Genomic DNA, 15,216 nt, shown 5'->3' with positions numbered 1-15,216 from the left:
AACAGATTGTTTAGTTTGGCCTTATATTAGGATAGGATAAAGATCAGTGATTTATTCTTTTTCAACATAAATTATTATAAAAAAGGTATCTTTCATTAATTTCAAGAGATTTTGTGCAACATTCTCAATATTATAATTAGGGGAGGGTGGGGTAAGATGGATAACAGTTTTCTTTTTTATATAATAAAAAAAATAGCAAAATGTATCATTTTTAAAGGAATAGTGTTAAATTTAGAAAATTAAAATGAAATGAGGTATAGAATTTAATTAGAATTGAGGCTCTCTCCATGGTCCGCCGCACCCTTTTTGGAGATCTCTCCATGGTCCGCCGTCCGAGGGCTAAAAAACGCATTATATTATATTTCTTACTTACGTTAGTGTTTTCGCCATCTATTTCGATCGTTAGGTCAAATGGTGATGCTGGGGTAGATTAATTATGTCGGTTTAGCAAATGCAATCTCGATATTTTAATAATCTAGTTCCTCGGTGGGGGGTGCAAGATTCATACTACCATTTTTGGCGCTTGTAACACTTATGCATAATATAATTTCATGGTTTTGAAATAATTCTGGTAATTCTGAAGTGCATTAATTGTAAAGCAAACCAATTATAGTGGAAAGATGGCAATTTCACCATCTTACTTCTGCCATTTTACCCCATTTAGGTTATATTAATAAACAATATCAAAATATTAATTAAGTATTAAAACCATTCTAAATTTCTAAATTTCACTTCCAATGCAACATTTACTTTTACTAAAGTTTCCATACTTGGGAAATTTTTCTTTCATTTTATCTCCCATTATTTAAATTAACGTCTTCTCTATCATGCTGAACTGTAATAAAAACCGACAAGTATTAATAAAAGAAGCAGAAAATTAGTCTTGAAATTTTAATAATAAATAAAGCAACTTCTCTTTGAGATGTTCTTACATCAATTAGCAATTAAAAAAAGTAACCTCTGCAATTTCTATAGTTAATTAGAGGCACCTTATCTAGGTTCAGTCAAAGAGATAAATACCGCTCCAAGACACGAAAAGGCAGCGTCGAACATCAAACAATCGTCTGTTGAACGAACCTCTAACCCGGAACAGAGCGATGCAAGTTAGACAGGTGTGAAAATTACCTATCCTCGTTGAAAGCAAATCCTATCGCGATGTTGTATAACCGAACCGGTGAACGGTGCACCTTCTCCGAGAGGCTGAGGAAGTTCAAAGCGTCGTTTCGTGACCGACAGACTATACCCTGAACGGTTTTCCGGCGTCTAACATGCCCGGATCCCGCGTGTTCTGGAATGGAAGTCAGTGAGCCATCGGAAGAGGACGTGGACCGATCGATAGGCAGGATTAGCACGACTTCCGGTATCGATCGTCTCTCAGAGTCGCTCAACTCGACCGTACGGAGTACTTTGCAAGCGGTCACCGTGTCCGACGATTCTCACCAGCCATCGCACGTGATCTGGACGGTGGTCAAGGGGATAGTGATGATCAGCATCATCGTGACCGCATTGATAGGCAACGCCTTGGTGATAGCCAGTGTCAGAAGGCACAGGAAGCTTCGCGTCCCTACCAATCGTTACGTTGTCAGCCTGGCAGCGGCTGACTTCCTGGTAGCCGTCTGCGCGATGACTTTCAACGCTTCCGTCGAGCTCACGGGCCATTGGGTGTTCGGTAGGATCATGTGCGACGTCTGGAACTCGTTGGACGTTTATTTCTCCACTGCCTCCATCTTGCACCTGTGCTGCATCAGCGTGGACAGGTACTACGCCATCGTGAGGCCCTTGGAGTATCCGGCCATCATGAGGAGAGTCACGGTCACCTGCATGCTGGGCAGTGCTTGGTTACTGCCAGCACTCATCAGCTTCATACCCATCTTCATGGGATGGTACACCACCGATCAACATCTGGAGTTTCTTAGAACGAATCCTCAGGTAGAGATGGAGATCAATTGACAAGTCCTTTCCTTCAGAGCCAAGTTATTATTAATTGGTGATAGAAATTTTCTTTTGTTAATTATTCGGTTTGACAGGTATAGATATACATAGAGGATGATAGAAAATAGAATCTGAGATTTATAGAGTTTATAGTACACATTGTAAGTGGAATTAAAAATTGTCTAGTTAACGTAGGTCTTAAAATTAACCCTTTCTCTATAAAATCAACTTTTGTTGTTTAGTAATTTTTATTTAATATTATGATTTTTTTAACTTATTTTATTTCAGTGTTATCATATGGAAGAATAATAATAAATAATCCTTGCAGTTATTAGTGCTTACTGAATAATAAAAGTTGGTTTTACCCTTTCTCTGTAAATTAACGTTTGTTATTTAGTAACTTTTATTTAATATCATGACTTTTTTAACAATTTTTTTTATATGGTTGATTTTACAGAGAAAGGGTTAATTTTAGAACCTATGTTAATTAGAGATTTTTTATTCCACTCAATAAATGCTATAAACCGTATAAATATCAAACCCTATTCTTTAATTTTTTTTGTATAATGCAACGTGAAAAATCTGTATGTTCAGTTTTCTAATATTTTTCAAAGGAATTTTCTCATATGGCAACTTTTGGACTGGAAAGGTTTAAGGGCTGTTTTTGAAACAAACTGGGCAATATATTATTATTTTGTTTTACAGAAGAGGATATCAATTTGCAGTTTGAAATTTTATACAAACGACTGCATAAATCTTTCATTAACATTTTTAATATTAAATGTCCGGGAGTTGGTTATAATTTATCTCCAACGAAATCTAATTTCTTCACGCGATAAAGCAGACTTCTTTCCTATGGAAAACTTGCGAAAATGTGAAGAACAGCTTCTATTTAAAGGCTAACATAATTATCTTGGGCGTCAAGTGGTCGCTGCCGTTGAGAATCACTGCGAGAGACACGACGTCTCTCGCAGAGCCATTTTATTTTCTGGATTAAAGTAGAATTTGTTTTGCACCTTTCCATGAATACTCGCGGGAAGAATATCTGCTCTATCACGTACCGTAATTACATTTTACACCAGACGTTTACTTTCTGTCATTAATTCAAAAATACTCCAAAATATGTTGGGTGTTGTTCCAAGAAAATTCTTATTTAACGCACAAAATTTTATAAATCAAAAATAACCTACTGAATATTACAAAACAAAATAAAAATAAATTAAATTTTCTTCAATTTGATGTGCCTGAGGAGAGCAGATAGGAAATTAATAATTACTTCTGTTGATTTTATTTAACATATGCCATTTAATTATCGGGACAATCAATTTCTAGTTTTCGTTTATAACACAACTTAAATAATTATTTTTAAAACATATGTTGGTTTTTAATAGAATTATGAAATGTATACAAATACTAATTCCTTCCCCTCCCACTCCTTAGTTCCAAAAATCCATATGTGCTAAACCTATTTTGACGAATCTATTTGTCCGGCAATCTAGTGATAATAAATCATCTGTATGCAAATTTCGAACGTTGGTTCGTCTTACGGTCCGTCGTTTCCTTCCATTCCGTTCATCATTCGATTTTCCTCGGATTGAAACTCTGTCTTGCACGATTGAAGTGTAAATATCCTTTAAAATATTCTATTAAACGCTAGGAGAAAATTGAACGTCGTTTATTGGTCGTATATCTCGAAAAGATTAACAATGCGCAACAGACACAGCAATTTCGAATTCGTTTACTCTCCCGATGGGAAATAACATTTTGGTCGGTTTAAAAAGAGTAAAATAAAATAGAAGACGAAATGTTCAAGATGAATATTCATTATTTTGCTTACCTTTTGAATTATCGCAAAAGTTTCTTCGGTTTTAGTACCCTTGATATAATCGTAATAAAGTTTCTTTATTAAAAATGGGTTGGAAATAAAAACGTTCACTGAAAGTTATCTGAATTTCAATTAACAAATTGCTATCAAGATTACCACGCCCCAGAAACGTCTACTTCAACATTCATTCAAAGAGCATCCTTGAGATGGTCCCTCTGGTGCACCGTCCCAGGTGCAAATCCGTTCTTTCTATCCTCAGAATCTCTCCGTGAAGGACAGCAGAGAAATACACGGATAGGAGATGTAAAAATAGCTGGTAATAAACCAACGGAATAATAAAGTAGAGGATTTAGATCGTAATAGGATATCATTCTTAGATAGGGATACGTGATGAATATAATTTATTAAAGTGGTAATTAAATTATTTTCTCAAGTGCTTAATATTTGGATCCCAGAGTTAGGATGTATTAAGTCCACCTTTTTAGAAAAATAATATTTTACGTGTTTCTTGTGGCAATTTTTGCACTTTTCCTGATGGAGGATTATTTTATTTTATTTATTCTCTAAATTATTTTATTTTGAGTCGTTTAGTTTTTCATATAATAGTTTAGAAATAATATTATGTCCATATCTTGATTCGAGCCAAACAGTATAAGGGTTCTTAATACTAGTTTACAAAAAATTTCAGGGCCAAGCAATTTTAAGTCCTGTGTTGGGTTAAAATAATTTTGGGCTTGATATCTGTTTTAAAAGATAACACTTCGTCCAAGTTTATGATGTTGATATTAAGTCACTGAAATATTAAGTCCTTCTTCAGAGCCAGACAGTGTCGAGTCCAATTTATTTTTTATTTCAAAAAGAAACAATTTCCAGTACACGATTTCACTTTTAAAACGATAAAGTATTTGTTTAAAAAATGAGATACATGTCTCTAATGGTTTCTAAATTACAAGGCTTTTGCACCTTTGATTTGCCCTCCTCTTAAATTTGAAAAGTGTGACTTAATACACTCTGCCTTTGGGGTCCTGATATGTGGAATCAATTATCCTTATTATTAGAAATTTGTTGGCTAATTAGTAGTATTTCTATTGTAAATTTGAAATTATGAATAATAGTAATAATGAAATATTGTGAAAATAAAAAAAGGTGGATTTGAACATCTGCTATTCAAGATATCATGTATGTATTGATTATTTTAGAAAAATTATTTATTAATTAAAAATTGTACCAATTAATATGAAAAAGGATTCAAATAGGTATTCTTGTTTATTATAATCATCTTTATTACGAGTATAAAAATGATTACTTCTACGTGCTGAATTCTTATCTGTTTATGAATTATTGAACGTATTATTAACATTCAGATTTGCTTAAAATATAATAATGATTAGGTTGGAAACCACTGAACCGGTCTCGTGGCTACGACATGCATATTCATTGATTTTTTAAGGCAATTTCCTTGGCAAGGAATACTTGATTAATTAATATTTACCTTTGCTATTAACTTTTTTCTAAGTCAATAATTACTATTCTGTTTGCAGCTTTTTTTTTTATTAACATGATGGTAATTTTTATCCGATTTAAGTACACAAACAACACCTGTGAGTAGATAAACATAATTGTGATCCGATGAATTCTGATGTTCAAATAATCTTAACATTTAATTGTGAAGAAAAAAGGCAACTAATTTGATTCAATATTTTTTGACATAATAAGAAGAAGTCTTAAATTTTGATGAAACTTTGCAGGTTTCAAAAATAGTAAAAAATAATACATACGTATTTTTTTCAGCTAAAGAAACTCAATTTTAAGGGGTGAAATCACCCTCCAAAGTTTGACCCATTAAAAGCTAACTAAATAACTATTAGAAATAGAAAAAAAACTTGGAATGATTTTGAACATATTAAAAAAAAATGCAAAAGTTGTCAAAAAATTTCCAACAGTTTCCAAATTAGCTTTCAAGGGGTTAAATTATGGAGTTCTTATTATTATCATATTTATAATGATGATAAAATCATTAAGTAATTTTATCCCTTAAAACTGAATTACTCCAACTAAAAAAAATTTGTATATATTATTTTTGATTATTCTTGAAAGCTGCAAAGTTTCATCAAAATCAGAGTCTGACCATTCAGGACCTTCCCTTAATTAGGTGCTGAATATTGTACATAATTTTCATGGAAGGGAATTCAAAGCAAGCATCCGAATAAGAAACTTTCGAAAGAAGAAACAACGCGAACGAAAGTGATTCCTTGAAATATGAGCGTGTTTTCTCAAGATCCAAAGGAGAAGTTGAACATCTTCACTTAGAGGTGTTTCATAGCAGGATGTTTCTTGTTCAAATAGCACAGTTTTCAAACAACCTTGTTCAACATTATTATGACGCGGGAAGTCATATCCTCGTTGTTTTATAACTCTCCGTCCGCGTTTTCGACCATTTATAACTTCGTTCCAGACGGCCCTTGTGTATTCACAGAGAAGCGGGCGATATTATAATTTCGGCTGGTGAAATTGCAAGCGGAATGAAAGCACCGGCCGAAGGAACGTGACGGTAAATTTATTACTTTCCCAGGCTGAGGAGTTTCCCTCGCGAGCTTCTTCAACACCGCCATTATTCGGGACTGTTTCGAACAATGAAAGGCCGTGGCACGAATCTTTCTTCATCTCGGTTCGGCTTCCTTCTTTTTTTCCAATTTCCACTCGTAATTTCTGTCTTGTTAGTACGTGATTTCCGCCGCGATTTGTTCCTTCGTAGATCGTTTGTTTCTTCATTTGCACCTTGAAATTTTATTTTCTGCTGGATTCAATTTCGATTCCTTTTAAACATTTGATAAGTTCCTTTTAGTAGATTACTGTATAGAGTTATCTACCCCTATGTGATGATTGATCTTTTTCTAATAAATTAAAAAATATAATATAATGCGTTTCTTATATAAAGTATAATTAAAGATAATTATAATTTAAATCTATCATTTTTAAACTTAAAATTTCAGGTATTGGAACAGTAATTTTTAAAGGGCAATGTAAAATTTAGAAAATGATAATAATATGGAGTAGAAAATTAATTTAGAATTTTGGCTTCCTCCATGGTCCGTCAACTTGGGGCTTTCTCCATGGTCCGCCGTTCGAGAATTCGGAAACGCATTATACCTATTATATTCCTAACTTTTTTAGGGAAAGGGTCAATCATTATATAAGGGTTAACAACTGTATACATTACCCTATGCTAATATTTTTAATCTCAATGTAACATTTATAATTTATTCGTTTTTCATTTCTTTACTCGTGTTTTTATTTCTGTTATTAATATCTCTTGATTCTATTTTAATTTTCGCCCAGAATATTGTTACATTTTAAATCCTTTTACTTTTACCTTTTCAATTATTTTACTCCAGTTTCCTTCGTTTCTTTCCATACATTTTTATTATTATTTTTTTCTGTGTCATTATACCTGAAACTCGTGTCACATTTCCACTTAACAATGTTAATCCCTACATTCTTTTTTATTAAACTTTCAATTAAATTTCATTAAGTTTAATATCATCTTCAGAATTCCTCCTTATAATCTCTTTGTATCCATCATTACCCTGCTTTCATTTTATTTTTCATTTAATTCATAACCTGTTCCCTCGCTCTCATTTTCAGATTGGCTCTGTTCAATATCTATTTTTAACCTCCATGCTTTCCTCCATTATCTTACCTGGTTTTATTCTCGTTTTCCATATTTCAATTACCTACGCCTTCTGCTCCCTTCATCTGTTGCGTTTACTTGCGGTTTACCCCCTCATCTTCCTCCTTTCTACATTTAATTTACCTGTTCTCCTTCAAACACTGGCTACTTTTAGTTTCAATTGCCTACCTTTTATTTTCACCCTCTTTGTTTCCAATCTTTTTCATTCGTTTGTTAATTTTAGATTTCTGAATTATCTCTTTAAGTATTGCATTTTGTTTGTAAAACTGAACTGTCAAATTTTAATGAAAATTTTGTAGATTGATTCAGCATTTGCTTAAGTTTAATATTATAAAAAAGGTTTTTTTTAATTTATAAGAAATTAGGCAACACCCAACTAAATTAGTTAAATTAAAAATCCAAGGGGTAATAAAGTTTGAAAAAAAAATATAAAACTGAAGAATGCAAAAAATCAAAGAAAATCTTAATAATATATCTAAATATATGCAAAAAGTACTTGTTTCCAAAAATTACACTCATATGAAATGATATTACTCTTTAAAAGAATCTTAAATAATGAAACGTATATAAAGAAGCAACATGTACGACTAAAACCTTTAATTAAACGCTGAAGAGTACTAATGTGTAAGCAGAAAAACATATCCAAAGTTGAGACGAAATTTTTCCCTCGATATTAAAGCGCATGGAAATTTCATTAGAATGTTCAAACAACTCTCACCAGCCTGAACAAAGTGCAATTAATTTCATAATCAATCAGATATTCAGACACCTCATATTCCTTAAAGGCACATCAAAATTCCACGAAAAATATAGAAAAAAAGTAATCAAACTTAAGAAAGAACAAACTTGACCCAGTTAAATCAAAAACAGCTCTTCCGAACAAATAACTGTATCAATTATTGACATTCTTAAATTTATTTAAAAATTTCACTTTAAATATTATTTTTTATTTCTCGCTATATAATTTGATTTTTTGAAGGGGAATTTTATTTTAACACGTTGAATGCCATAGGGGTGATTGGTGACCTCAAATTAAAAAAAGAAAATAGCAAATGGGAAGCTTGAAATTTAAAATTTGAAAATTAACTACTTCTATTCTTAACACTTTGCTGTCGAATGACGTAGTACTACGTTTTTCCAACAGCAAAAACTAAGAGCGATTCACGTAGTGGTACGTCTTTTTGATTTTTCTCAATTATTTCTTTTTTTATTATAATAAAAAAAGAAAATAGCAAATGGGAAGCTTGAAATTTGAAATTTGAAAATTAACTATTTCTATTCTCAACACTTTACTATCGAAAGACATAGTACTACGTTTTTCCAACAGCAAAAACTGAGAGCGATTAACGTAGCGAAATTGAAAATTTGTTTCAATTTTTTCTCCCAAAAAGGTCTGCGTTCTAAATTTTCTGCGTGCTACAACTACAACCCCCTCTGAGCGTACGATCTTAAATTAATCTCTCCCGCCAGTAAAGTGTTAAAATAATTAATAAGCTTCGTCTTAAAATAAATGCCTATTTTCACTGTGGCAAGCAACGTGATAAGGATGTCAATTATTATATAGTTTGTCCTGTTTATTTTCGGACAAAATTGACCGTGATGTGATGGAAATCAGGTGTGCGTGTTCGTGGTGAATCGACCGTACTCAGTGATAAGTTCATCAGTATCATTTTGGATCCCTGGTATCGTGATGATCGTGATGTACTGCAAGATCTACAAAGAGGCTGTGCGTCAAAGGGAGGCTCTCAGCCGTGCCTCCAGTAATACCGTCCTAAATAGTGTTCACCTGCATCGCGCATCCACATCGAGGCATCACTCTAGGGCGTCTCATCAATTATTACTGCATCCGAGCGATGCCAGCGACTTTGGGAGACCTGTTTCTTATAGGACCGCCGCGGAACTGAACGCGGAAAATGGTGAGTAATAAAAAAGGAAGGCTGGCTCGGATTTCAATAATAATTCATTCAGAGCGATTGCTCGTGTGTTAAATTAATTCTTCTTTTTATTCAATTTTTAAGGTTACGATAATGCAATCTGGGGGAATATTTGAACCAGGCAGCTTCATTTTTTAATAATTTTACAGAAACTTGAGAAATTGTTTCAAATATTGAAGAATATTTGAAGGGTTGGATGTAGGAATCAGCAGGTCCATTTTTTAATAATTTTACAGAAACTAAAAAGATTGTTTTTTCTTAAGTTGTTGACCCTTTTCCTAAAAAAGTAAGTAATATAATATAATGCGTTTTTTAAAACTCGGTCGGCGGACCATAAAGAAAGCCACAATTTTAATTTAATTTTGCGTTTGCTCAAATCCATTTCGTTTCAAACAGCATTATAGTTTATCATCTATTATATTTTTTACTTTTCTAAGAAAAGGGTCAATCATTACATACTAGTCCAATTTCTACTTAAAATGGAGCTGTCCATTTCTTGCATCCAATCTTTCATCCTGTAAATTGAACTTTTCCCTTATCATTGCACATCTAAATTTTTATACGAAAAGAAAAATAATTTTGCACAATTTTATCTATAATATTTTCATCACAAAATACTGATCATTTACCAGAAATCTGGTTGTTTTCTTGCGTACGGAATTTCGAGAAAGAAGAAGTTTTCGCATTTTCCGCAAACCGTGTCGCCAAATATCTTTGGCCGGTTGTATTGTTGCAACCGTTTGCACACGTCCACCTCGTGTTCTGGAGGTTTTTGTATTTTTAGATCGTCACTTAAGAGTTTCCTGCCCGAGACATTTATCCGACGGACACTTTGTAGAAATCGTGCAGAAAACAAATGATTCTTCGGCTCTTAAAATCGCGTCATCTCCGAGTATTATTTTCGTTCAGATAATAATTGTACGAAAGCTTGAATTCGAGGAAATGTCAGATCGTTTCTTTTTCTTTTTTGAATAATGAAAACGTCAGAAGCAGTCGAACGAAACGTGAAGCGAATAACTGTGGGAAAACGACGGACACGTTACAGTCACGGCATCGATTTCGGTAATTCCATTTTTTCTCCCCCGATAATTGGCCACACTTAAACACGTTATTACTGTAGAATTATCGAATGAGAAGGGAAAGTTTTGCTCCGCGAAACCATAGGATTTTTTTGTGTCCGACACGCTCGCGACGATTATCTTTATTTCTGTTCGTTCTCGTTCCATTTCGTTTCGATATCAAAGCGTTCCAACCTTGGTTTCTTGCACGTCATTCGAAGCTGGAATTTTGATTGCTCGGAGAACCCATGGATCATTCGATTCCGTGAGACGTGATCATTATTTCCTTTGGAGAAAGCGTGCAGATTCATTGGAGTTGATTATGCAAACTTGGACGAGAAGCTGGAATAATAATTGCCAGAAAGTGGAAACAGTTTTATTTCAGATACCGAGAATTTCATACGGATTTATGATTTTTCGTTCATATGGAAAAATCGTGAAGAAAGATTTATTATTTTGGTAATTAAAATTTCTAGAGATTTTTATAAAACTCTGAACAATATTAATTTAGCTAAAATTATCCTAATGCTTAATTTTATTTATTTTCTTATTTTATTCTTGATTTGTTTAAAAAAAAATTCTAGATAACTGAGTGTCAATGTTTCTACTTATTAAAACTATTTTTATTATTTTTATTACATTTAATCCGATCAATATTAATTTAATTCTCTATTTTATTTTTGAGTTGTTTAAAAAAAATTCGGAATCATTTATTACCAATACTTCTTCCTTTAAAAATTATTTTTATGATTTTGATCACATTTAATCTGAACAATATTAATTCAGCTAAAATTATTCTAATGTCTAATTTAATTTTTTTAAATTTTATTCTTGACTTATTTAAAAAAAGAATTCAAGAGAACTGATTGTCAATGTTTCTGAAACTGAAACCATAAAACTAGTGAAGAGAAGCAATAAAATTCGTTTTTCAAGAGTGAATAAAACGAGTATTAGTAAAAATAAACGTTGGTTCCCAATTGTAAAGGCAAACACAATGATTTATGAACACATTTATAAGCTTTCTTCAACGTCGAATCTCTTGAATATATGATTATTGCGCTCGTATGTTAATCGTGAAACAAGGAGACTGTTGCATATTAAACAAAGGATTATTTGAAGAAGGTTTCCTGAATCCTTCGTCTGCTCATTCGCAATTTCCCCAGGCAAACTAACTTTGGCGTCTTAAGTTCTCATGTTTACCAAGCATTCTGCATAAAATGCATCTTGTTAGGTTGTTCTGAATAATAACGTGATCGAGATAAATAATTGTAATCGGGTTGTTTTTTTCATTTTCTCAATTATTACAAACGAGAACAGCTAATTCTGATGTTTCAAGCTTCGAGCTTTCAGTCTGGTATAATAATTCAATAATGCAATAGACTCATGTTATAATGCGACGGACATAATTGTAATAAAGTAGTTTCTATTATTTTCTCAATTATTACAAATAAGAATAGGTAATTTTAAAATTTCAATCTTCGACTTTTTAGTTTGCTATAATAATTAAGTAATACAGTAGTCTCTCGGTATATTGCCGCGAACGGGTGTTTTGGTGTTTCCAAATTTTTAGTTAAACTTTTAGAAAAGGGAGATAAAATTGTATTATTTTCGATGACTATGATTATGGAAGAGTAGCATTAGCATTAAATAGAAATAAATATTAGGTGACGATATAACGAGAGTCTACTGTAGTATAGTATAGTATTTAAAGCTTCAAGTTTTGAATTTTCCTGAAAAAGTAGAAAGTATAATATAATACGTTTCTTACATAATAAACAATAATTTTATTCAGGCTACGAAAGATAATTATATTTTATTATTTAATTCTTGAATAGCGGAGGCTCGGTCAATTGTAACCCAGATTTACTTTCAACTTTTAAACAAAAGAATATTAAATTAAAACTGTAGCCCTCTCCATGGCCCGTTGTCGTGGGGGTCTCTCCATGGTCCGTCATCCAAATATCCAAATATGCATTATATTGCATTTCTCATTGTTTCAGGAAAAAGGTCTCTGTAATAATTAAAAAATTAAAATAAAAGATAATTATATTTTATTATGTAATTCTTGAATAGCGGAGGATCGGTCAATTATAACCCACACTTACTTTCAACTTTTAAACAAAAGAAAATTAAATTAAAACTGTAGCTCTCTCCATGGTCCGCCGTTCAAATATCAAGATATGCATTATATTGCATTTCTCACTTTTTCAGGAAAAAGGTTCCTGTAATAATTAAAAAATTACCCTATAATAGTTCAATCATTATTAGTATACCGATAGTTACTGTATTAGTATAAATACACATGTCGCGCTGTTTATATTTCTCAGGTTAAAGCAACAGCGTCGAGTTGTATTAAGATTAATGGCTCTCAGTGATCACAAATAGTCCGATCGCTAGAAACATACTTAAACGATTTCGTTAAGTGTCCTCGTGTACTATTGAAAGCTTTTACAACTTGGCTTATGTAAACTAACACTTGTCTAGAAGATTGACTGACATCGGTTCACTGCCAGAAGCCTTCCTTTTTCCTGGAAACCTCCACCTCCTACTCTCTGGTTCCTGTTTATAAAGCGTAGCTCGCAAATTCTTTGACAGTTCATCCCCGAATAATTAATTATTCTCTGTTGAAAAAGGTGCGCAGTCACTGCTTCAGCTTGAAAACAACATAATTTTCGCTATGTCATTTGATGTCAATAAAATGTTAACACGTTGATCGCCACAGTGAAATTGAGCATTTTTTGTATTAAAGCTCTAATTACTAAGAATAGCAATAATTAATTTTCACGTTATTTGTATCATAGCAATATTATTTAAAATAATGTTTTTCTATTGTTTTCTATTGTAAATTGCGAAGCCGGTAACCGGTGACCCCCATCGCCCCCATGGCGTTCAGCGTGTTAATGGTACTTGAAATTGTTTGAAATTATGCTCAATTTTCCCGCGTTAGAAACCTTCGTTTCTGATCGGAACGCGACTTCCGTTCTATTTTAAATTCCTTACGTCATCGAGAATCTTTTTATACATCCTAGGCGCTGATTTTTGCCTGATTTTTTGGTCGAGAAATTATCTCCCCGTTGAGTTCCGTCATCAAGAAGCACTCTAGTAATTTCGCAAGCGTGACATAATGAACGCTTATCGACATAGCGGGTACGTTCGAGGCCCGTGAAAGGATCGATTTGATCAATGTTCGAAGAATGAAATTTATCAGCCGAAAGCATTTAGGCGCGGCGGCATATCGAAAACGATGCTTTTAACCCGGTATCCTAGACACGCGTCGGCGAGAATTTTGTCTCGAACGTGACTGCATTCGCGTTCAACTACGTTTCCCGGAAAATTAACGAGAGAAAACTTTATTAGCGCCCTTTGTACCTCGTTATTCATCGATTCATCTCTTGTATTATTCAAGTAACACGTTCTTGCTTAAAATGTTCGTTAACCCTTCAACAGCGAAACCTGGATCAATCGTGATGCAAACGTATTAATTTCATATTAAATGTAGAATTTTTTAATTAATAGGTTTCATATATTGGAAAAATTGTAAAATTTCAAAATTGATAACATAAAGTATTGAATTAAATTAGAATTGTGGCTCTCTCCAAGGTCCGCTGTCTTGGGGCTCTCTCCATGGTCCGCCACCCGAAGTTTATGACAATTTTTTTAAATTTTACTTTGTCCAGCATTATTATAAAAATATGAAGTGCAGAATTAAATAGAATTGTGCCTTTCTCCATGGTCAGTCGTCTTAGGGCTCTCTCCATGGTCCGCCAACCAAGACTCAAGTCAATTTTTTTAAATTTTACTTTGTCCAGCATTATTACAAAAATATGAAGTGTAGAATTAAATGGAATTGTGCCTTCCTCCAGGGTCAGTCGTCTTAGGGCTCTCTCCATGGTCCGCCACCCAAGGTTCAAGTCAATTTTTTTAAATTTTACTTTGTCCAGCATTATTATAAAAATATGAAGTGCAGAAGTAAATAGAATTATGCCTTTCTCCATGGTCCTCCGTCTGAGGGTGAAACATTGACAATAATATAACAGAAAAAGCAATATTTTTTTCTACAGTAAATACATTTGAAATTTAATTATTTTATGACACTTGTTATTAAAAAAAATAATGATTTATTTTAGACAGCATAAAATAATTTACTAATCATTTTGAAAGGGTTGAAAAATTGATAAAAATAAAAAATCATGACATCTCTTCGGTATCAGACTGTCCTTAGAATCGAAAGTCTGCAAAAGGGAAGAATACAGGATCGTCAGATAAATGTAACCGTAAATTGCCTCTAAACATCGAAATTGCTCCTCTGATCGTCTCCCTTCGCCAATAAACCGTGCCATTTGTCCGTGGCCGGCCCTGAACGGGGGCAACCTGTTCCATCGTCATTTCCCTCTAAACGCGTTCCAATATTTCACGCTGGATGCTCTCATTAACTCGCTAGCACGATATTTAAAACGGTGACTCGTCTTCGTCGGATGATAAATCGAGAGTACTCCCACGGGTTCGCCGTATAAATACGTGTTGGGTGACAGTGAGCCATGGCACTCGATGGAAATCAGCCAGACTGAAACGTTGCCAAAATCGTTCGAACTTGGCATTCTACGCGTCACATTGCCCCTGGAACGAACCGTGAACCAGTACAATCTTCTCGATATGCCCTGCATTCGAGAGCTTTACGAATGCTTCTGAAATTACTGATCTCATTTGACGATGAAACATTGGATGCAAAGTGGATGAATTTTTGAAATTGCAAATGGAAATGGAAAAGTGATTTCA

At 33.3% G+C, this 15,216-nt stretch overlaps 1 protein-coding gene across 12 annotated transcripts in view; it reads left to right on the top strand.

The window, feature by feature from the left end:
* The window catches only part of LOC117607823 (octopamine receptor beta-1R), a 120,239-nt gene that overhangs the window by 84,311 nt on the left and 20,712 nt on the right, over positions 1-15,216 (top strand). For 3 of the 12 annotated variants that reach the window (XM_034331959.2, XM_034331957.2, XM_034331960.2), the window contains 2 exons: positions 999-1,929; positions 9,064-9,364. The exons of 6 other annotated variants lie outside the window; for them this stretch is intronic. In XM_034331959.2, coding sequence (XP_034187850.1) covers positions 1,294-1,929; positions 9,064-9,364 — 937 coding nt within the window. In that variant the 5' untranslated portion in view covers positions 999-1,293. Of the gene's footprint in view, positions 1-975; positions 1,930-9,063; positions 9,365-15,216 lie in introns of those variants that run through there. 3 more of the 12 variants (XM_034331958.2, XM_034331961.2, XM_034331969.2) reach the window with 2 other exon arrangements.

Source organism: Osmia lignaria, chromosome 5 (genome assembly GCF_051020975.1).
Source record: "Osmia lignaria lignaria isolate PbOS001 chromosome 5, iyOsmLign1, whole genome shotgun sequence".
NCBI classification, from domain to species: domain Eukaryota; kingdom Metazoa; phylum Arthropoda; class Insecta; order Hymenoptera; family Megachilidae; genus Osmia; species Osmia lignaria.
The sequence above is the reverse complement of the archived record's forward strand: the minus strand, read 5'-3'. Positions and strand labels throughout refer to the sequence as shown.